The following is a 24756-nucleotide window of genomic DNA, read 5'->3' as shown; positions in this document are numbered from 1 at the left end:
GTCCATTTCCAGAGGCCATGGAAATTCCCTGTAGCTCTGCTGTTAAAAACAAGGTTGTGAAGTGAAGGACTTTGATTTCCTGACAAACCAGTACCCAGTTAAAAGGGTGTAATCGTGTGTCAGTGAGTCACGCGCATACCCACTCTGTGCTTCCCTGAGGTGACAAGGCTAAGGAAATGGGAATTGGTCTCAGTTCAGGAAACAGATGTTTAGTATATGTGGTTTGGAAGATGACTTTCATCTGAGCTGATCAGTGAAAATCTCGGATTGTGATTTTGAATATAATTTGTTTCCAAAAAGACATTTCCCAAAAAAGTGTATTTTTTTTAGATTTCATTTGCAGTCTCTGCATCAGCCTTTTGTTTTTCTGAGAAAGGATGTCAGTTGTCTGAGTAGTGTGATTCTCCCACTTCGATACAGTTTTCAGAGATAACTAAAGGTGAATATAAGACCAGCGTCTAGCCCAGTATCTTGTCTCTGACAGTGGATGAAAGTAAAGAAAAAGAAACTGTAACATTACATGCTTGTCCTCTTAATATATTTCCCTTACTACTCCTCCTGCTTCTGTTTTGCAGCTCTGGGACTTCCTGAACCAGAGATGGTTTCTCCATAATAGTACCCCTCTTAGTTCTCTTTTCTGTGAACTTTTTCAGTCTCTCTTTGAAGATACAAGTTTTCATCTTCATTTAGCAAGGAGTTCTACAGACTCATTATCCATGTATGAAAAATCATCTCCTGTTTTGAAACTGTCTCCTCCTAGCTTCCTTTATTTCCCTCTAAATGTTGTACTGGAAGAGGCAACAGCAATCTTTGTATCTCCCGTGACACTCCTACTCCTTCCAGTTAGGATCCTGTCTTCTGAAAGGATATGGTCAAGGCAAGAGAATATATGCCTGTTTTCTGCAGCAAAGACCTTTATCACTGGGACTGCTTCTCTCTTCACTAGCTGTATTTCAATCTCCTTGAAGAGCCTATTCTCATCCTTAAAACAAAAGGGAAGCGCTCGCTGTAGAGATTTTAACATAACCTTATTAGATTACCATGGTTGATAAAGATAGCTGAATTTTTAAATTAATGCGAGTCTTAGAGGGGATATGGCTTGTTGTAATTCTTTGATACAAAAATATAAACTGTGTTGCATATGAGGTTTACACAAAACACATTTACACAAAAAATGTCCCACAACTTTTTTTTGCTAGCCTTCAAAATTTAGGTTTCTTTGGTTCAGACCCACCATTCTGGATGTTTGCATCTGTTGTTGCATTAGTTACGATTCAGGGTAGAGGGAAGGTACAGCTGGGGGGATATTAAATAAAATGAGTTTGCATAAGAATAACTTTGCATGTGGAAGGGCTGACAAGTGAATGGTAAAAATTCTGTTTTGATGGAATCCCCTCTGATCAGGGCTATAGTGAAAGAAGCCAACATTTCAGAATGGTGGATGCCTGCCTGAGAAACCAAAAATATAGGTAAGAGCTTTACGTTATAGTAAACTTTGTCCATTATATTACCTTGTCTGTAACATCTAATATTTTAATGTACTCTTTCTTAACTTGGCAGGCAGGTACCTGCTTCCTAATGCAATTGGACAACAGCTGTGGCAACCTGTAGAAACCTCTAATCTTGTTCGCATGCGCAGCCAAGCACTTGGGCAGTCAGCACCTTCACTTACTGCTAGTTTGGTGAGTAAATTTTTTCAAAGCTAGGAGTCCTCAAAAAAATCTGTTGCATCTCCATGATTTCATAATTGGTGTGGGGATGGGGGATGAAACCACAGTTTGTTTCCAGACCTGCTTCTCCTTCTTAAGCCACATCTTTCACATAACTGTAGTGCATTTCTGCATACAACATTACTTAATATGTTGAGTGTGGCTGAATGACATTTATGGTAGCAGTAACTCTGAATTGCATTACTGGGTTTTGCATAACATCTTAGCTGAATGTTGCATTAATATAGCTATTTGCATTTAAATAGTTTCTTTCCTAAAAAAAGAAAAAAAGGCATGCTTTTTAAGACAGCAATAGAAGGTAGCTGGCCTTTCTCTTGGGCATTCTTTTCTATCAGTTTCTTTGTTTCCACTTTCTGCAGGACTCTGCTCTCAGGAGAGCATGGGCATGAAGCCGGAGCTTAATTAAGTCTTTTGGATAAAGTGATAAGGAGAGGAAGCAGGGATGATATAGCTCATACACTTTAACTTTCATTTTTTTGTTTTCAAGCATTGTCCTTCTGCGCACTAAAATCATATGAAGTCTTGACATTTAATGCAAGACCCTATGCTGTCTTATACTTTTCTTCAAAGAATTGCTTAACGAATATATTTAATGTTGATTGAAAAAGCAGAAACGTGTTAGGAATGATTCCCCCTCTCCTGCCTTTTGGCTGGTTAAAATTTTGCTGATCCATGTGTACTTTCCATGGAGGATTTGCTCTAATACACAATCTTCAGGTCAAAAAAACTCTGATCCAGCATGCCAACTTTTAGTATCATATAGACATGAAGATGGCTAGTTTCTGTATGAATCTAACAGAAAGAGTATTTTGTTATGAAGAGCCCAAAATCTGCACTCACAAAGGTAATTGTGGCTTCCGCTTAATGGTGGTGTTAATTATTTGTGGCTCTTTGGCGCAAATGTGGTATAATAGATTCCTTGCTTCTGTTGGAAGTTGCATGGTTTGTGCCCAGATGTTTTCCGGACAATTAATTATAAACCTATGTATTTTGTTTTTATGATTTGTTAGGAAAACAGCAGTTCATTGTGAAGGAGATATTTTGAGATTATGTATGGCTAAAATGATGATGTAGATAAGCATTCAGAAAACAATTTCTAAATTTCATCAGAACTGTACAATTTTTTCCTCCTTTTCTCTAGCTAGGGAGAAAAAATCTTGTATATTCTTATCATGATCAGTTCACCAAATAATAAAAAAATGCTGTGTTGCTATTTGATTATCTCTTTCTGCAAGCATAGCTATTAGATGTCATGCTGCTAGCAACACTGTGCTTTTGGTGTAACGCTTAAACTATAGTAAGAACAAGATTCATCAGCATGTTGACAAAAAGATTTTAAATGATCATAAAACAGAAAACTAATGAAAAATTCAGTGAGTCGTATTTCCTTAAGGGTCTTTCACTCATCACCTATTGAGGTTTATGGCATATTTGTCATCTTGACTTCTTCCTGTCTGCCCACATCTTTTTTCTGTGCCCGATTGCAACTTTTCTCATGCTTTGCAAATGCACAAGAGAGCCCTCTGCTCAGCACATGCAAGCAGATTGGCAGTTCTGATAAGAAACAGACTTCTGTGAGGAACCTGCATGTCCACCTTGTGCACGGTCAGACTTGCCTGGTAGGGAGCCTAACATCACATTGTCACATGTGCAGAGCTCTTTTAAAATGTGCTTTGCCAAATATTTTGCTGTCAGGCTTCTGAAAAAATGTGGCTTTGCTAAATAGGGATCATACATTAGGTTCATGAGCACCCCCTCCACACCCCTTTGTTTTGTTTTGTTTTACTCTGTGTGTTGGTGGGGTTGGACTGTGGGGACTTATCAGTTCCTCATGATGGGAGTTTTAATTGCGTTCACAAGACAGTTTGGCCTTACATTGAGATTTGTATGGAGAATTCCTATGTAGCTGTTTGCAGTCTGAGTTGAAATAATTTCTAATATATCATCTTATTCACTTTAAAAAAATTTAGGCCATTATTTTGTTCCTGTGCTGAACTGGTCATTCCTCTGGGGTTGATACCCTTGTGGACTTGACTATAAGCTGTGGTGGTTGAGAGTAAGGATATGCAGGAATGGCATGAGAGCAGCTTGACGATACATACTAGCACTTAGTGGAATTGCAGATGGAATACAAAAAACTTTTTTCTTCCTCCTCCCTCTGTCAATAATCTATAAAAACTTGTCTAGATCACTTATTGTGACATGGATGTAAATCCTTTCTGTGGGGTGGTATAGATTTTTTTTTTTTTTTTTTTTTTTTTTTAAGCAAGTTATGGAAGAAATATTGATTTAAAAATGGCCTCAGGTGTTGCTTTGGATTGAGATCAATAGCTATCCATAGTTCAGCCTTGCAGTATCGATATTTTGACTACAGACTGAAAATATGGTTTCCTTATAGAACCACGTAAGCATGTTAAAAGTGTATATGAGGAAGGCTCATTTTCACACGGAGGGGACAGTGCTTTGCATTTGCTGGGGGTCCTTAATTCGGAAGTAGTTAAGTAATAGTCTTGTCACTCTTCCACTTTTGACAGGAGCATGTTGTGCCAGCTGTGGCAGATGGATTCCATGGTGGTCAAGCTGACCACTGGGAGTCTGGAATGAACATTAAAGTGGGTTTAGAAACATTAAGAAAATGATAACAGAGTATCTTCAGCAGTAAATAGAAAGGTGAAGCTGAGCTGTGAAAAATTCTCCTTAAAGATATTCTCAGAGGGCGTTGGTACTTTCCCTCTGTAGTCAGTGGAGAAAAATATGCGCTCCTAGAAGGCAATTCAGAACATCTGTCTCAGCACCAAGTGTTGAGGGAGCTTAAGGAGAAGTTGGCTTATCTGACTTTCTTGCCCCATAGGATGACTATCATCTTGCCTGACTTCAGGCATCTCTATCAGGGAAGGATGAATGGGCCCCTGGGAAGTGCTCCTTTTCTACTGAGGTCACGCAGGGAGTTAACTTCAATTTATTGCCTCATTTGGCGTCCAAAGTTTGAGAGTAATCTCCTCTCCCTGTCCCCTTCCCCCAGTGTCTACATACAGCATGGCTGCTTACTGTATCGCTGTGTCCATTTTTATTATTGCTATTAGATTTTTGGGAAAATATTTCAAAATAAACTGAAATAAAGAAATTTTTGTTAGTATTTCACTGTAATAGGCTGATGTGCTTAAAGTGATGATAATGAGTCTTAAACTTTCTGAGCAATTACTTACATTTTTATAGGCAGAAGGATATTCATGTCTCTGAGTGGCATGAATTGAGTGAATTTACTGTTTTCAACTTTTTGCTAGATAGCTACATATATAAAAACTGTAGAAGCCTGAACACAAGGTACTCTACAATAAATGATGACAAATATGTAGATGAAAGGAAAATGATTTGCCCAAAATTAATTGCATAAAACTTTTGTAGTTTTGTTTTGTTTCCAACATTAATAATACAGATCTCCTTTAAGGCCTCATGATATGCAAATATAAACATGGTTTAGAACTTAAGTTCAGGATGAAAAGGTGACCTAACTTTGAGGAGCATGAAGTCTGTCTCTTTTTATCTATGATTTTATATACAAGACTTCTCATAGCCCAGAAAGGTTTTTGAGAGAATGTATGTCATGACTACTGTATGTTGATTTGCTCATGTTAAGAAAAGGCAAGAATGTTACAATATACATGTTTTATTTGGAGCTTTTGTTCATAGCACATTTTATTATGTGGATATTTCTTCATTTTTATAGGAAGTACTGAGCATAGGTTGGTTGTCCCTTCTGTTGTGGAAGATGAATGTTTATGGTCTGATGTAAAGCAAACCCTCAAAGGCAGTTTTTTTCTCCTCCTCTTGGAAACTTGAATGTTGGTAGGTAGAAGTCTAGTTGTTTCACTAGTTTATTAAATAAATGGTGTATGTCTCTCCTCCCCCCACCCCCTTCCTTAATGTGTTGGGAACATCTTTGACTACTTGTAAATAATATCTAGTAATTTGCATTCTAATTTACTGGAAAAGGGGTAAAAGTGGCCTTTGTGAATGGCTGATGCTCTTTCCTAGTGCATCCAGTGCAGTGATGTTTTGTGTAGGTATGAGTACCATTATTTACTGCTACTTAGCGCACACTATATACCTCCTAAGTGTTGTCAAAATTAAAAAAAATATATATTGTCGATGTTGCCAAAAACAATAAAAGACTGAATTTGCAAGGATCTGTATCAGAAAGAATGGTCTTATAAAAGCGTGAGGGTAATACTTATGTAATCTACTGTTTTATAAGATGGATTGCTGAAAAGGAAAAATAAGAAATGTTCAGTGTCTGTGAAAAGCAGCTTTACTTCTTCAGAAAGGGCCTTGCCTCCTCCTTCCTTTTAAATAGTATAATACTGAAAATGAGTAAGTGTGTCTTTGTTAAATATGCCATTAACTTCAGCTAAATTGACATAATGTTGACAGTTATTATGAGGACTGTTTCAAAACTAATTATGCTAATTAGAATGTAACTACCAGTAATTGCATGTATTCAAACAGCACACCAACACCCTTTTGTGTATTTTATTCCCCAGATGCAAGACAGCCATTTGTTGCCTGAGAAGCAGCAAAATTATAGCTTAGATAACAGATGATTGCAAACAAATAAAATACATTCTTTAGAAACACTAATTGGATAGATAAGTGAATGACAGCATCAATTGTGCTTGGGTAAACTACATAATTAAAAAATAAGGCCTATATCTAAAGGTTTCATTTTAAAATTGTAGGGACATTTTTTAATTGTTTACATATTTGGTTTTATGAATATCAGGAGTAGCTGACTTTTTTAATACAATTATTAGAGAGTGAGAGGAGTCTGCCTCTGAAGCTTAGGTTGTTCTAAATTTTAGCTCTTTCTGTGCAGGAATCCAGATCTTCAGTGGCTGAGATTCTGTATATGTGAGCAGCTATTTAATACCTTGCAAGTTAATGAGCATTTACAAGAATAGCACTTCTAAGAAACCTGATGAAGATATAACAGAAATCTTTTAAGTAACTAATCTTGTGTCTGTCTCTTATCTGAAATCTCCTCAAAATAGTTAACTAGATTTCAGTAATACGGAATGTGAACTGATGAGGTTATTTGAACACTAAGCTGTTGTGTAGGTCTGAATACGTTGTTCTTGTTTGACTTAAAACCAGCTCAGGATCTGAAACTAATCACTGAGAATGGTGTGGTTTTTTTTTTTTAATGGAAAATATTTATTCCTGTGAAATACTATAATTGCCAAGTAATGGTAGCTTTTTTCTGCTTCAGTTGCTTTTAGCTTTTAAGACTAGAGTCATTCTCCCTTGTGTATTTCATTTCACTAACTCCTTATCCATGAATATGGATTTGCATTCATATTTTTTTGTCTGTATTAGCCTTCTAACAAATTCTTAATTGCAGTTCTAATTTAGTAGTTAGTTCTAATTTAGTAGGAGAGAGAGGAAAATGAGCATTCATCTTTATAAGTACTTATACTCAGTATTTGTACACCATGAAAGATTGGAGAAGACCTGGTTCAAATACGTGAAATTATAATATTTTGTTGAGAAACTGATAAAAGTTGATGATTGGGCACTATGCTCCATTAAAAAAAACCAACAGTATTGATATTTAAAATACTCACTCTACATTTGGGTTTAAAAGACATTTGTGGATTCAACTGCACGGTACAGTTCAAAACATTTTGTTTTCTATATATAGTTGGAGAGATGTCAATTCTTTTTCCTGAATTCTCTGGTTAAAAATACTGGCTTTGTTCCTCCTGGTACTTTAACCATTCATTTTTGGTGAATGAAATCCAGAAGTTGTGATGGTCAGGGTTAACTCTTCCATAGATAGTTTGTCTGTCGAAATCAAGAACATGTCTCGTGCTGCATAATATCATTTATTAAAGAACAGTAGGAAAAACAAGTAAAATAATAACCTTCCATAACAAGATTGACCTAGTTTAAAAAGTGTTGCAGGCACATACAACGTATCTTCCAAACATACCACCTGGTGTTGAAGTGGGTGTCCTCCTGTCAGCTTGGGTTAGCCTCCAGCTGACAGACCGTAATTGAGCATATTCTTGACCTGAAAGGGGAAGTTACTCCCAGTAGCTTGCACAGTTTATTAGCTGAGTGTGGGTATAATCCTCCTCTGTATCCTATTAGAACTGTACAAATGCACCAGAGGAGATCAGATGTGTACAGGAGCTAGCAATGCATTGTTGCTTTGCACGTGAATACCACGCTTCTCTCTTCTGGGCTTCTCACATAAGGACCTCCTTCCCGCACGAGAGAATCCCCCCAAACAGTGAAGAAAGCTCACCAGGACTATGAAAAATCTAGGGCTGTTAAAACTGTCTTCCCTGGCTGACACAGCCAGTTGTGCAATGAACTATATAACCAGAGGAAGTTGTGCGCTCATTTATAGCCTTTGCTGGAGCTTAGGTGCATTTCTGGGAATACATGCTTCCTCAACTTGTTGAGTTATGTTTAAAGGATATTTGGGTAAAATGTTAGAATCTGTGATGAACAGGGAGTAAAGCTCACACTCGGGTACTTTCTGGCTTGACATCAAAAACTTCTCCAAATCTATAGTGGTTCTATGTGGGTGAAGAAGAAGAGAAGGGGTGTGTGTGAAAACGATAAAAAGGCTGTGGGAAGGGAAGAAAACAGACTGGAAAAATGACTAGACTTGGAATGGATTTAGCTAAATTGAGCTATAATGCTTTCTGCTGTTCTCTATCATAAAAAGTAAAAGAAAATGGACTACTTTCTTTTCAATGTCTAGCCAGCTAACATGATAGCTCAAACATTGCAATTCACCCGTAGATTTCAAAATTTAGTGAGAAAATATTTAATAGTGAGGTGCAAGGAGGTAGTTCTTTGCTTCAGGAGTGTGTGTTGATATACATATCTGTTGCTGGTGGTCTGATTCCCACTCTCCAAGTACTTTTATTTTTAAGTTAAAGTATCCTCAGGAGGGATAACAAGGTGTGGTAACATTTTAAATTGCCAAAGCAAGTTTTTTTGTTTTCCTCCTAGAGTCTTTCTGTCAACATGTTTTCATGCCTATGGTACTTAAAAAGTGATTGTAATGTAGCAGAGGATGGGAGCAGACAGCGCGGGAATAACTGGTATCCCTCAAGCTCAGGTTTTCCTGTGGTTCTGATGACGGCCATAACTCAAAGAAGAGAGACTTGGAGAGAGTTGAATGGCACCGCTGAGTTAGAGGCAGCGGGGGAACGTAGCTTATCCAAACTCGCTGGCAGGAAGGGAAGTCCCTCCTCTTTAGTTGTGCTTAGTTCCAAGCAAGCAGAAGTGTATACCTAGGATCCTTCTGCAGCCAGTTTTCAGTTTGAGGGTGTACTGCAGAGCCTGCTTCTGTGTTGGATTATGAGTAGGTAACGCGCTGCTGCCTCTCATCTCTTACGCTTCTAGGCTTAAAAACAGATGCAGTTTTGTTGGCTTAAAATTTTAAGTGGGCTGACTGTCACTGACTGACTGACACACGCTGCTGGGTATTTGTATATCTGGGTTGCAGTTAAACTTTCTCGTACTGTCATGTGGAATCAGACTTCTTGTAGATTGTGCTACTGTCCTGCAGAAACAGATGGGGATATGGACTTTTCTTTTTTTAAGGTTACATTACGTGTTGATTTTCCTGCAGGCCCTCCCTCAGGCTGGTATCACAGCTAAGTTATTTTGTGACTTCCCTGGACAGATGAAGTCACCATGCTTGTTGCAGTGTTCAGTATGCTGCCACAGCAGACCGATGATTTGAGAATCAACTTTGTTAAGTGTTTGTCTCAGTAATGCTAGAACATGCTCCACTTGCTTTTCTTTCTTTTATCAAAATATGCCCTATCTTGGTGTACATATCTATATCCAGTTCCATCATATTTTTAGTATTAGCAATAGTACAGCAAGATCATTGCATCTATTACAAATTTTCTTTCATCATGTTGTAGAGATTAAGAAATCTAGATAAGTGCTCAAGTTGACCTAGTGTCACTTGAGTAAAAAATGTAATAATCAGCAGGAGGTTGGTTAACTGCTACTCTCTCATGAATACATTTAACCTCTTGATCATTGCCGAATATCTGTAATTACATGGTGCAGTGGAAGATCCTCAGCTTAGTACATGGTCAGTTACATTTGGAAATGATCATGGACTTTGTAATGGATAGAATAATTTGATAGTAACCTACATTTTGCTGATCATGGAGTCCTAATTTTCTGTATTAGAGTATACATTCAAAAAGGAGTGAAGGCTTGGTAGTAAGAAACAGACGTGAATTATGAGATTCGCTACTGTAAACAGGGGAGAAATAGAACCAGCTGAAGTTAACTAAGACAACTAAGCTACAACTAAAGGATAGTTGGATTTGAGAATAATTCATTGTATCGTGGTCAGTAGGAGCATATCCTGAACAAACTTCCCTAGCATGATGATGCTCTTTCAGAAACCTGTAACTGTGAATAAATGCTTTTTCGTATGCTTGTTAAACGTGCTCGTAGGTATCAAGTACGGGACAAAGTAAAACCAGTGATCAGTAGGAAAACATTCCCTTTTACTCAAAACTTCCCTAGTTTGTCTGGTTTGTAATGGATCTTTATTCCATGAACAGCCAGGTTCTGGCATTAATTAGAATGTTAAAAGCTCAGCTGCTGCTTTCTAACGAAGGAGGCTCACTCTTGTGAGGAGGAATGACCAAACAGTGGGAAATGTTGATTCTTGGAGCAGAAGGAACAGGCAAAACTCATCAAGAGGAATTACACATCTTTACAGGGAAGTTCATTACTTCTGTTATCTCGCTGAGAAAATAAAAACTTTGGAATACTTCATTACTGCAAATTGTAAGATTATATGCCTCTAAAAAGCAAAATCGGGCATCAAAGATTAATGAAGAGACTAGATGCATCGTTGTTCAGAGTGATTTAAAAATAAAACAGCAACTTAAACCATTCCCATATTTAATAATTGTACTGGAAAGACTGCTTGCCTATTCTTATTGTTCTCACATAAGAACCAAACTTACAAATATCTAGGAGGGATTATTCAGAATGTAATTGCTCTTGTTATTGTTTTGTCATGAGAATTTTTTTTTGAAGACTTTGCTTCCTTTTCAGTATACATAATCTAAAATCATTGTTGAGTTGATCTTTAGAAAATGCCAGATAATAAAACCAGCTCAGAAGCTTCTTTTTATGTGTTCTCTGAAAATTGGAATATAGGTAGATATGTAGAACAGCAAAGTCTCAGATATTAAATAAGAGAACTCCTGTATGTTCGTTGTTTGGCATTCCTTGGGGGAATGTTGAGACTACTTCAGAATTTTTTTAAAGGAATAATACATTTGTATGGATGTAATTTTTCAGTTCTTCTTGGAAAAAAGACCCACAAGAGAAATCAAACTATACTCATAATACCCGTGCTTTCAGAAGTAAATTTTTCATTTTATGCTATTGTATAATTATGGTTTGGAAGAGTAGGGGCAACGCTGTATCACTGAATAAGGGCTTGCTATTCTGGTGGAACCGTTGCATGATTGGTTTGGTGACTCATCTGTGTATTTTACTGCAATGAAATGCAGAATATTCAATGCAAAAGGCAAAACCATTACAGTTGAAATGTCTGTTGTAACCAATGCTCTCCTGTATGTTCTGTCATTGAAGGGGGAGCTCATTTACTATTACCAGTTATTTCTTAAAAAAAAACAAAAAACAAAAAACAACCAAATTTGCTGCTGCAACAATTATTTTTCTTCTAATGTTTTCATGACTGATTTATTACCTTTCTAAGCTTGCTGAATGGCTAAACCAGAAATGGGTTGGTGCAAGTGGTATTTCGTCCGGCAGGTGGCATGAAAGCCCAGTGTGACAGACTGTCTATTCACGATCTGTGCATCCTCTTCTCATGGTGACTCACATTGTACGTATAATTGAGACTGTTGGCAATGTGTATGTGCTTCAGTACAAGGAAGCAGTTAGTTTTCAAGAATCTTAAGATGCAATTTATAATCAGCAAACCAATAGTATTTTATTTTTCTAAGAAAGAACCACAGTCGATTGCATTCTTTCATAACAAATTGACATTGCACTCCTACAACGACCTGTGTATTTGAGCAATAGGAGTGTAGGCTCTTGTTCAAACGGCTTGCCACTTACCTAAACTTATCAGCTCGAGAAGGGTATTAGAGTTTTGCTAACTAAGGAATCTTGACTTTCTCCCTGTTCACGCTGTGTCTTCTGAGTCATGTACTGTGGCTCAGAAGAGCACTGGCATCTCTTGGTGCACTGCTGGACTGAATATCTGGAGTGCTCTCTTGGATATACAGCGAAGCAACCTGGCTTGTCCGAGCGTGTTTCTGTGTAGCGTAATGGCCATGCTCGCTACGCTCGGTGGTGGCGAAGGGGAATGCAAATCCAACAGCGCTCTACCAATCCACTCTGCATGTGCTGACTGCAGGTGTCTGCTTCTGAAATGCAAAAGGTGTGTGTGGGGTTGGGACTGTCATACTGAGAGGGGGAAGAGGTTACTGCTAAGGGATGGCAATTTTGTGGTCAGGTCAACAGTGCCTTTTGAGTGCTGTAGCTGGGGGCTTGTAGGAAGCTGTGCCTTCAAAGAATTTGGCAAAGCATCTCTATTTTTCTTTTCCGGGGGGTATTGGTTATCATGTTGAGCCCTGAAAGGGAGCTGTCAGTGGCACAGAGAAAAAGTATGGAATAAGTGCGCCAAGCCCTTAAAAGGGGCTGTAGGTAAATATACAGAGGTGCATAAATGGTATGACAGAGATTTTAATGGCAGGAGAAAGGAGAACTGGAGATATGTCACATCTGTTTAATGTGCTACTGCACTTGCAGAGGATTTTCCTAGCTTAAGAAAGAAAGTACGAATTCTCTTTGCTGATCCAATTAAAAAAAGTTTTGTTGGCTTTTAAATATATATTGAGTATTTTATTAACAATTTGCATATTGAAAAGAATTTCCCAATGAATTATACAGTAATTTATGGAAATGCCTGACAGGTTTCTGGTTGATGTATTTGATGCTGGAGAAAAATTTTGATTTAGTAATGAAAGTTCATGTTGTGTATAATAATTTCTAAAGTATTAAATCCCATGATCCAAGATGAACATGAGAAAACTGTACTAATGAGGTATCTAAAATGTCTTGAATATGCTGAATGCATTACTATGTAGTTTGTACTCTGTGTACTAAAAGCAAATGTATAACTTTGTCAGGTGAGTAGTATACAGGTGACTTAGGAAGAGATGTTTACTTCTGATTCTTGTAGGAAGTGACAATGATATTGTCACTGTCTGATATCAAGAATACCAGAATTGCAGCAACAAGGAGCATACATGTAAAATTTATCAAATGACTTGGGGAAAATATACTTCATTCTGCTATTATATGCAAATATTTATAGCAGTAAAAATATCTAGATGAAATACTTTGATACTTCAAATATTAAAATGTGAATTGTTTAGTGTGTCTAGACTTGCATATGAATTATTATGCCTTATTAGTAGTTAATGACATAATTATGGATGTTATTTGATTCTATTAAAATGAATTAGCCTCCCTGGAATGTAATCTATGTTAATGATGATATTAAGATAGATTAATTATCAATGAATGAATTAAGAATTTTAAACAGGGCACCTTGAGTTGCTAGCGCTCCAAAATGGGAGAATTGCTTTCTTTTTTCCCTTAAGTAATTGCAAGTTTGATGTGATATTATTGTATAGGTTCTATGGGAATAGTAGATCTAGGAAAATCATGAAAAGCAAGTGGTGGATTTTCATGACCCGATTCAGATAGTTTGTGATAAAACTGGCGTATATACCTACACTGATAGAATACCTTAGTTAAAATATTCTGTCATGTTAGCAGTGAAACAAATGACGCCTTCCTACGGTTGTATAAGGGACAATTCTTGCTGTGCCTAATGCAGAGCTACGGATGTACTGTTTGGTCACCTAGTCTGTGCGCACAAACGAGGAGGGTGTCTGGTTCTTCTTCAGGTGGATCACAGCCGCCCTTATCTTGGGAGGAGCATGAGTTTGGCTGCCAGTTCTCAAGAAACTTTGCGCTTTCCATCCTGTAGTTGATTTCAGCAGCACTTTACAGAGCGCTAGAGCTTGCAGAAGCTGAAGGAATGGATAGTGCGATTCCATATGCTCCTCCCCCCCCCCCCCCCAAACCACTAAAACATTGCTAGAAGTTGAAAGCAAAGCACTGTATGAAGGAAAACTCTTTGGGTAGGTAACAGCAGGTGGCGTTATCATAAGGTTTTTGATTTATGTGAAGTGGCTAGGTGTTGATCTGTATAAAATGTTTTAAAGATCATCTTCATCTTGGTTCACTTCAACAATTATTTTCAACGTTATACAAGATTAAGATGTATACACTTTCCAGGTTCCAGTACCATACACGACTTTGACTTTCATGCTTCTTGATAAAGGTCCAGTATCTATTATGACTTCTCATGAAATCCCCTTGTTCCACAACATTGTGGAATGACAGTATTGAAGGTTGGCTGTGGATATGTGAGCCTTGGCTCACATGTGAGCCTTAAAAAAATTGGGTGATCTAGTGGTTTTACAGAATTTTTAGGTGAAATAAAGCAAAGTGTAGTATTTCTGTATGGGCTGTCTTTTTCAGCTATGAAGTTCAACATGAACCATGTTCCTTTAGTAGCTGAAACTGTTTTCAGGATGTTGTAGAACAGTAGTGTGATCTCTGCCTTAGGAGTCCTTACTCCTACGCAGAATAGGAGCATTGTATTGGTGTGGGGATTAAAAGTGGCTTGAGTTCTCCTGTGACCATCCAGAAAGATAACCTTGTCTTTCTTTGCGGAAATGTAATGTCATCTTCCTTTATAGTCTGTGCTTTAATCAATCTGTAAAAGTAAGTTCAAAATGCTTCAATATAGAGTTTTTGTGTGTTTGAATACTTTGAAGCCTATGGTGTGTCTTCAGGAGAAATAATCAAAATGGGATTTCCTTTTGGGAAATAGTCAAAGACAGTGCCAGGATTTGATTCATGTTTCATTCGCAGTGGATAGATAGGAAACTATACTGTCATAGGTTCTGGAGGGTCTCAGAGGGAGTCAGCTCTTAAGTGTCATTCCTAAAGGCTTCATATTCTCCTGGTTCCCAAGTCTCTGTGGTCACATGGATGAAATGTTTCTCCTTTGTGATCAAGAACATATGCAAGACAAACCTTTTTTTAGGGTGAGGTTTCTGTATGTTTCTGTGTTTTTCAGTTTTGTTTTATCCCTGATGTTTGTCCTTAGAGTGCAAGGTCCTAGAGAATCAAAAAGGTATTTTTTGTTGTTTGGATGGTGAGTACGATCTTGTGAATGCTACTGAATGCATTTCTTGAAGCTACAGTCTAAATCATTAATTCCAACACCAAATATTCCTATAGAATAGAAAGCTTTTAGTTTATTTTTACTTGGAGTGAGGGAGATGAGCTGTCCAGCTACCAGAGAGCTTGGATATCTGAAATCTCTGCTAGTTTTGTATGTCTCTTTGCATCTGTGGTGAGACAAGGACAGTCTTGAATGGCCCATCGTTGTTATGCTTTATATTTAAGCTGTGTTGACAATCTGCTACAAAACCAGTATGTTTGTGTTTCACTCTGAAATCAGATTAAAAGCCTTTGGCTAAGAAGACAAGCTCATTGAACTTGGAGGCTCTAGGTAGATTTAAACTTGAGTCAGCCTTGGGATTTTGGTTCTAAAACAAAAGCCTTTTTGCCGTATGCCAGTACAATTCATACTCCCACCAATATTTCAGTTTTCTTTTTCTTAAATCCTATAGCTAGCCTTGTAGAGCGTTTCTTTGCAACATTTTTAACATGCTCATGCTTTGCCTGATTAAGTTAAGCTTTTTGCAGTGGGAAGACTGAAAAGGAATTTACAGAAAAGTAGGTAAAGTAAATGATTAAAAAGCGTTTCTGAGTTACAAAAACTGTCTTAAACATTTCCATTCTAGAATTTAAAGTTGCAGTAAAAGGTATGATACGAAGGAAACCCTTCAGAATATGAAACAAGAATAAGCGAGGGAGTGATGCTGTATTGCTGAGAGAAAGGACAGTTGTTAGTTATGTAAGCTGCAGTGGAGCCTTCTGGACAGTAGTGCTGATGCCCAGCAGTAACTACTCAACTGCTAGCTGCTGTTTGACAAAAATAAAGCAGCGAAAGCATATGTGCTGGTAACTGTTTGGATGTTTTGGTGGTGCAGGAAGATCGTTAGTGCCCGGGGGTGAGATACCAAGTACAAGGAAAATTAATTTCTTTCCTCAGATTTGGTCTCTTTTGTCAATGCTGTCAGCATTTTAGGAGGGCGCAGGACGGTGGAGACAGATGTAGGAGAGAGATGTGATTATTCTTTCCTCAGTGCCATACCTCAGTTAAAAAATGAACAACCAAAAAAAAATTAAGCCATCTCCTGCATCTCCTTTTTACATTAGCGTGCCCTTATCCAGCGTCGTATGCTGCTGCAATTCCTCTGGTGAATTACCTATAGAAATTGGAAACTAGTTCTTAAAGTTTGAACTTGATTGATTAGGAAGATAAAATAGTAACTGTGGAGTGATGGGATGGAGACAATGTGTAGAAAAGGCCAGGACAAAAATCTTTAACTGTGCTACATAGATTAGGCCTGCTTTGATGCATGGGAGGTTGTGTGTGCACACATGCAATATGGTGGGCAAGTTAACTTGCACCACTTCTGTTTGCCCTCTTTACACATGCAAAACCAGCATTTACTTTCTTTCAATAACAGTAGAACCACAAAATCCAGCAGAGTACACTCTTGTACGTTTTAGTTATTTCTCCCATCTCTAATATGCCTCAAGAAAGGTTGTATAGGAACTAGCTAGTTTTAAACGCTTGCATATTTTTCCATTCCTCTATTTGTAAAACCAAGTATCTTGGTTATACTGTGCCCATTTGTCTGGACTTCTGAAAATATGGCACTTATTATTTTTCTACTAACACTTGAGTAGCTTTAACAGTGGTTAAGAATACAATAGAAAGTTTCCTTTTTACCAGTGCTAGGGAAAAGCAGTTTCTATTCTGCAGTATTGCAAGTTATCAAAATGTAAGGCAATTACTGGATGGCTTGTTATCTATTCTGAGGTTTATTTTTTTCACATTTGAGAGGAAAATAATTATTTAAAAATTCAGTGGTGGTGAGTTGATGCTGTGGAGACATTTAGGGTATTGGAAATAGCCCTGACAGAGATGGATTTAGAGGGCAGCATGCAAGTGAGTTGTCTCATGGTGCATAATAAATACAGTTTATCATATACTGCCACCATGTGTAATATGAAGGTGGCAGCTACACATGGGATATGCGTATACATAAATTTAAATTAAATCTGCATTGTGAAACTTTAATTGCATATTCATATATATTTTCACATGCTCAGGTTTTATCTTTTAATTAGGTGATTCCAGTAATCACAGTAATTTCTAAATTCTCTTAGAATACAGAATAGTGACTGACGGAACTAAATGGAGCAATACGATCAGTGTAGCAAATAACTGCTGAAGGAAGAAATAAACTGCCTAAGTTTGTATAATTGTCCTGAAAGTTATCTGTTCTTTTCAGCTTTAAAGAAACGTGCTTATAGATACGTACCTAAATTAATACTTACACATTCTTCACATTTAGTCAGGTCCGATGCTGCATTTATGGAGAAGAAAGTTTTCTCAGAAAGTTGTGTCTATTTGTTTATTGGTTTTCTTAAAAATAATTTTGCTTTTCCTGACAAGAAAAAAATGAAGTTTCCTTTTGTGTATATCTGCTCTATTTTGTGGTAAATGTACAAAGTGTCTCTTTCTAATATGTGAAGAAGTCTGTGAAGCAATTTGCTGTATTTCATACGTATATCAAGATAGCATTGTTAAAATGTGCCATAGAACATATAAACAGTTTACAATTCTTGATTGTTTTTTTTTTTACTTCTAGAGCACAGTTTTTGCAATACTACAATATCATTTGTCTGTTGTGTTTTTGATGATTAATATGATGATAATTAGCTGAAAAGTAGTTGAAATCTCCAGACACAAATAGCAGGCTTTATGCTCTATCAAACACATAGATGCACCTCTGGTAACATCCAAAAAGGTTCATAGACTGGGAGAAAATTCAGTTAATGTGTAATGTGTTCAGGTAATGTGTTAGTTGCAAATCTGTGCCTTTCAGTATCTTCTGATGTGCACTATAAATTGCAGCATAAGCTTAGGAAAATGCGATTTTTAGAATTGATAGCAAATACATTTTCAATAAAAAGTAGGTTGTACTTTTCTACTTGGGATTAATTTCATCTTCCACTGGAAGGCAGTCTTCTCTTTGTTTCATTCTCATGCCTTCCAGAATTATTTAGGTAGCTGTAACAACCTTTTGTTTCTCACAGAACCCAGTAGTACTCGTACTGTATTTGTCTTTAGTTGAAAACTTATTTCTTGCAGGAGACCTCTTTGTTCTGCATGGTTATAATTCTTTCTGTAAGTTATCCATATCCACAAATGGATGCTTTTGTAATACTTGAGGTGGTTTGTTAGGCTGTAGACCTTTTGCATCTGTGCCTGTCAGTGGTATGTTGTTTGGTGGTATGACCTTATTGAGGGGTTGTCGTCTGAGTAATGAGCTTGCAGAATTTTTCTTGCCATTGCAGACCTCTCAGCTAAATGAGAGATGATGCTCTTAAATGATATAGCTACATTAGTCAGTTATGTGTAGTTAGATATGCTAAAATGATTGTCAGAACAGTACCAATTACGCTTCAGTATTCTTTGCTTAGTATGCTGGGAGGTAAACATATGGGATATTTTTCTGTACTTCAGTGTTTTAAATGAAACTTGTGTAAATACACATTCAGAATTTGGTGAATATATACAAAGAGCCTTGCAGCTGAAACCTGTGGTGGGCCACATGGGACAAATGGTAGGGTTTTGCCTCTTACCCTTGAAATTCCACAAGCTTTAGCTATTGCCTCGAAGTTATTTGTGCCATCCTCATTTGAAATGTAATGATGATACTTAAATTGTGATTCAGTTGCCTGTCCCTTCTTTGGAAAAAAAGAAACAGAAAAAATGAAATATGAGGGCACACAGATATGAATGATTAGGTGAAAGTTTGAAAGTGTAAACAAAGAAGAAAGACAAGGTGATTACTTTTTTAAAATGGAAATAGGAAAAGAAAATATTATTGGGAGGAATTCAAAGGAGATACCTTTATCTTCCTAAAATAAACCCTATTTCCCTTGGTTTCATAGAGGAGATGAGAGAGCTAGTTATGTCAGAGATTCTCCAAAATGAAAAGTTTTTCATCAGGTTCAGGGTGCTGTTTAAAGAGATGCTATACTTCAGAAGGGAATTAATTCACAACAGTTGAGTGAATTGAGTTGAGGCCTTTGTTACAGAGAAGGTCAGACTTGACGGTCACAGCTCTCCCTTCTGACCTATGAATCTATAAATCTATCAATGTTCTTGATTGCCTTGTCTCTCCCTTGTTGAACTGGAGTTTTGGTCAGTATGAGCTTCTCCTTTGTTTCTGAACTGAAGTAGAGCTGTAATTCTATAATGGAAATTGGCAATGGAAAAGTCTGAGCCATTGACCTGATATTATGGATACATTTTGAGTTGGAGGCATGGAGAGATTGGCGGGGGGGGGGAATGACATTTTAGGTGATGTCACTGTAACTTCTTGTGCAACTCTGGCAAAAACTGACTTTTTTTTTCCTTACAATTTAGTTGCCTTAAATGCTGAAATTCTCTCAGTTCTTATTTTAAAACTGTAGAACAATAATGTCAATACATTCTCAGTCATATGAAGAAATGTAGATGGGGCAAATACAGCAGCCTTGTCTTTCTCTGTTTTATAGATAAGCTGTTACTGCTTAGCCTTATCCTTTCAGCAATCCTTCATTTTTGTTACAAATGTTTTTGCCCCTAGCAGGTTTTACTACTAGGAAATGTGCGTGGACCACTCTTCAAAATGATGCAATCTGACAGAAAATCAATATTTTTTTCATACTAGATTTGAGGGTGTGATTGTCATAATCCTCATCTTAGACTGTTAATGGGTAAATACTAACCTTGAATTTTATCTCTATTTATATCCTTTAGTAAGAAAGGTACTTTCGCTTCCTTCCTGCTTGCTGCTCTCTAGAAGTGGTTTGAGGTGCGTTCTTTTTATATGGAGTTGGTGATCTGCAGGTTTACCTGTATTTTATAAGAAAGGCACGGAGATTTCGACAGTTGGCTTCTGTTATGGGCTGTGGTGTCGTTCACAGAATCAGGCTTCTGAAACAAAACTTTCTTAAAATTGACTGATTAGCATGTTAGCTCTAGGTAGGGTAACCCTCTCTTGTTTAGGTAACAAGTTTAATTTCTCAAAGAAATGGAATTGGTGCCATTTGTTACATGTTTGTGATAGGAGTGTCGGAGTCCTGTTTGTGTTCAACTTCAGTTTATGATTTCTGACTGTTTTAGTTTTTATTTGATTTTGCAGAGGAGAGCATGCTTTCCCTTTGAATCGTAGTCTGAAGACTTCCAAATTTTAAATAGTATCAGATTAAGATGCCCAACTGGAAAATATGTAGGTATATTTACAGGGGTGTTTCTCTTGGTGTTTAGTATTTGACAAGACCTCCCGTTGTAAATCTCGAGATGTATGCAGCGATTGCTTTGGAGCATAAAGTGCAATCAATTTTACTCAGTGACAGGGTTCTTAAATCTGAAAGATATTTTTAATGACATTGCATAATCAATTGATACCGAGGCTAATAGTGTGATGACAGCTTTTGAAAAAATCAATGCTCTGTTTAACCAGCAGCTTAGCTGGTAAGAAAAGGCAAACACCTTCCTCCTCCTCGGCCGCTGTGCTCGGAGCGTGGCCCGTGCGGGGCAACTGCGTGCGGGGCGCTGTGACGGTCCGTTGTGACCGTCGCGTTTCGCGAGTAAACGAAAACTTATTATTCATCTCTTGGCTGCCCGGAATTGAAATAAGGCGAGACGGCGCCAGGTAAACAAGCCGAAACGGACTGTGAAATTGCACGTGATGGGTCCCGCTCTGCGACGGCGCATCCGAGTGCTTCACCTAACGGCCGCCGCTGAGCCCGTCTCGCCGTGGCGCACTCGGCGCGGGGCCGGGCGGCTCCGGAGCCGCGTCCGCGGGCGGCGGGGACAGCGCGGAGCTCCTCAGCCCGGGGCTGCGGCCTCGGGGCGGTGGCGGCGCGGCGGGGCGGAGGCAGCCGCCTCTCCCCGCCCCCCCCCCCGCGCGGGGCTGCCCCGTCGGCGGGCGCCGAAGTTGCTGGGGTGCACAACTCGCCCGGTCAGCTGACGCCCCGCCGCCAATCAGATAAGCCGTGATGTCAGCGCTCGGCAGCTGCGGGGATGCGGAGCGGCGCGCGGGGTCCGGGCAGTCCGGCATGGCCAGGCGCCGCGCGGCGTGAGGGCGGCGGAGCGGCGCCATGGACGAGCCGGGCATCCTGCGGAGGCGGGGGCTTCAGGTAGGGCCGCGCGGCAGCGCCTGCGGGAGCGGCCCCCGCCTCCCTTCAGTTTCGAAGTTCCCCTACCTGCCGCGGGGCGCAGAGGCGTGCCGGCGGCGCCGTCCCGCGGGCCCGGCGCGCGGCGCCGCCACCTGTGGGAGGCAGGGCGGGCGGGCGGGGCCGGGGCTCGGACCGGAGCGGCCGTTGGCCCCAACGGCCGCGCCGTCGGGCGGCAGCCGCGGGCGGGGGCGGCAGGCGGCTCCGCGGCCGGGCGCGCAGGGGCTCGCAGCCGCCGAGTAGTTCCTCTGCGCGGTCGCGGTTCGCGTGTCTCAAGTTGGGCTCTCCCCGTCGCGTTGGCAAAGCACGGGCGCGCAGAGAGTGGTAACGACGTGCGCTTGGCTTTCCCACGCAGCAGTCAGTCTTGGCTGTAATTTGTGCTCTGTTCCGAATACGCAGCAATACGGCCGTTATTTGGGGGAGAAAGTTTTGTTTGTTTATCAGTTTCCGCTGATTTGTGCCACACTTTGCAAAGGGACGCAGCAGGGCTTTGTCATTTTCAGTCGTCTTTTGGCTGACTTTTCCGTTGGCATTCATTAACTCAAGCAAAGACGTCTTCCAAACGGAGGGTGGGTTATGACAAAACGTTGGTGTCAAATATTATTTTAACTCAAGATTCTCTAGCGGTGTGCACTGGTTAAATATTAGGCAGTTTGGGTCCTTCTGGATAATGTATCAAATGCTAAAATATTAACTTATGGCAAAAAATAGCGTATTAATAAACAGCATGTGACAATAATTAGGCATAGGATGTAAGGCTTTTTTTTTCTTTTCTATTTCACCAAAATGGAGCACCACCTCAAACTACATCATTCTCACCCATTGTTTAGAAAGCCCCTTGCTCAAGTCCCTCTCAGCGATGAATGTACTTCCTTTCTTTTGTTTTCCTTTACATCCCCGGTGTTTCAATGGGAGGAGGGAGAAGAGAGAAAAGGAAAGCCTCCTTATATTTGAGATTATTATTTTTTTGTTAAGTAATGTAAAACAGGTTATAATATCTGGAATGTATTGAACTTGCAAAGTTACAAACTTTTCAGGAAGATGCCTTTTCTGATAGGTGCTTTCAACTTAGTGCTGAACAAATGTGACAATTCTTACTAGGCAGATAAATCCAAATCTGTGGTGCATATTGTTGCTCAGCAGTGAGAAGTCTGTTGCAGCTCCTTTGGGGCTTCTTAGTGTGTTAAGAACCTATTAGCTTTTCTTTAACTTTTTGCATGATAGCCTTTGTCTGTGGAAAGCGAGTAACTTTTTCATAGGAACAGATTTGGAGATTTTCTTTAGTCCTTTAAATACTAAATCTCCCATCTGTATTAATTGGTTGTAAAGTGGGAAGGGGAATCTCCACTGCAGGTTGAGGCTGCCAATGACAGCTTTTAAACGAGGATTTTGAAGTTTCAGGAGGTAGATCTTCACAGCAAGACCGGATTTCCACCCCCTTAACTTGCTGTAATCCAGAGTAGTGTAAACCGGATTTCTGCCTTTTGACAAGAATTGAACAGCAGTCTGTGCTGATTAGGGGATAGTTTAAAGCTTAATGTGAAAGCTGTTGTTGAACTCTACAAACCTTGTTTTCAAGGTGGGTTTTTTTGGTAATTTTTGTCTTTTGTAACTCTTACAAAGTCATCTTGAATACCAAGGATATTTTTCAGAATGCTTGCTTACTCCTACTTATGCTTAGCTGAGCACTTAAGAGTATTAGCTATATCATGAATCAGAGAGAGCAATTCACACATGCAATGCATGCTGTAACAAATTGTTTTTGAAGATGCACGAGATGTGCATCTGGTCTGTGAATCTGGTCCTAGAGTGGAGAGAAATTAGTCAACAGCCAGATGTGTTCAAGTGGATGTGCTATGACCTAGGAAGGATGGAGGGAGAGAGCTCCTATTTACAGTCAAGTTGCATTCATTAGCCTTTTAACTGAACTTACTATATCGTCCTCTCACCTGCCTTCTGTTCTCCCATCCCTCTGTCACCTTCATCTGTTGTTCATGCAACTAGCCTAGAGATTAGTATGGTGAATTTGCAAGCTGGAGAGCAGATCGTATGATGCGATAGGGGACATAGCCCTGTCTGATTGTTAGTAACTACTGATTAGATCAGAAGTCCCTGAATTGCCTCTTTGGCTGACATATTTGCCTTTCTTTATGATACAACCCTGCTCTAAAGTAATGAGTTGGTATTTTATAATAGCAGTAGTATACGTGCTTACCATTTAAAAAAAACAAAAAAACCCCCAAAACCCTGCCATTCTATTGTTCTGTGGAACTAACGCATGTATCTTTTGTCCTCTCTTCTCTTTCCGGTGTTAGTGATGCCCTCCTTTTAAAGGTGGTTGAGAATATTCAGAAAGGGATTAAAACAAAAAATTCTGGGTTAGACTCTTCTGAAATACCTGCGATTTCCAGTGAAAGGTCAGCTAACTTTATTCTTCGTAAGTCTGTGTCAGTTCCTTGGGTTAGAAATAGAAATACTAACAGGCGATAAATCTGCTTAGGTGATGTGTGCTTGTTTAGTTAAGATGCATTTAAAAAACTTTTTTTTAAAAGTCTGTCATGTGGTGAAAACAGTATATGCTTAAATTAAAAGTCTGATTTTTGCAACTGTTTTTTTTCTTTTCTGTTTGTACGCTGTTTGCTCCAAAGCTTGATTTACAGGACACCCAAACTATTTCCTTTTGGATGGGAACCTGATGTAGTAGTGTTTGATCCCATCCACCATCATGCTGTGTTTAAACCCCACCCCCCACCCTGCCAAAAGAAAAAAAAACAAAAAACAAAAAACCAAAAAACAGGAAGCAGCTTGAATTGAACTCAAAATATAAGTCTTAACTAAATGTGTAGACTTGGGTAAATCTTGTTTTGGGTTTATATATGGAAGCTTTCCTGGTGCTCAGGTTTCTTGCATAGAAACTGAGCCTTTCATTTGTTGCATCCTGAATACAAGCACCTATTTCGTTGTTTTACAGCTCCTTTTTTTATGTCCAGTTACTTGTATTAGTTATATTCACAGAGAAATAAAAGCCTCAGAATACAGGTTTCTTTTAGGTCTGTAATATGTACTCCTTGTCACTGAGCAGATTCAGTGAAACAACTTCTGAAGCTTCAATTAAAAATAACACTTTTTATTCATACAAAATATTGGGAGAAGTGTGGATTGAAATAGATCTCTTGAAAATAAGTAGTACAGACCAAAACAACTAACTGCATCTTGCATATTCTTCCATACAGATCTTGATTGCTTTCTGCTAACACTTATGTTTGATCTTTCTTCCATGAATTTGTTTAACAGGTATTGGTCTCAAGTGGTATGCTTTATATTGCCTTAAACAACCTTCTGAAACCTGTGTGATGGTGGGTATGGGTAAGAGTCCTTTCACTTGCCAAGGAGGACATGGGTATGTGGGAGAACTCTTATTGGCGTATGGAACCAGCTTCAGTCATGCTTCCAGAGCTGATGAAACTTT

The 24756-nt window shown here is 38.9% G+C and overlaps 1 protein-coding gene across 3 annotated transcripts in view; it reads left to right on the top strand.

Moving 5' to 3' along the window:
* LOC112987026 (microtubule-associated serine/threonine-protein kinase 4) overlaps positions 1–24756 on the top strand; it is a 290231-nt gene that overhangs the window by 75492 nt on the left and 189983 nt on the right. For all 3 annotated transcript variants that reach the window (XM_026106671.2, XM_026106668.2, XM_064502327.1), the window contains exon 3: positions 1561–1682. In XM_026106671.2, the coding sequence (XP_025962456.2) occupies positions 1561–1682 (122 nt within the window). The remainder of the gene's footprint in view (positions 1–1560; positions 1683–24756) is intronic.

The sequence above is a fragment of the Dromaius novaehollandiae genome, chromosome Z (assembly GCF_036370855.1).
Source record: "Dromaius novaehollandiae isolate bDroNov1 chromosome Z, bDroNov1.hap1, whole genome shotgun sequence".
Lineage (NCBI taxonomy): Eukaryota > Metazoa > Chordata > Aves > Casuariiformes > Dromaiidae > Dromaius > Dromaius novaehollandiae.
Note: the sequence above shows the minus strand (reverse complement) of the source record. Positions and strands in the feature narration are given on the sequence as shown.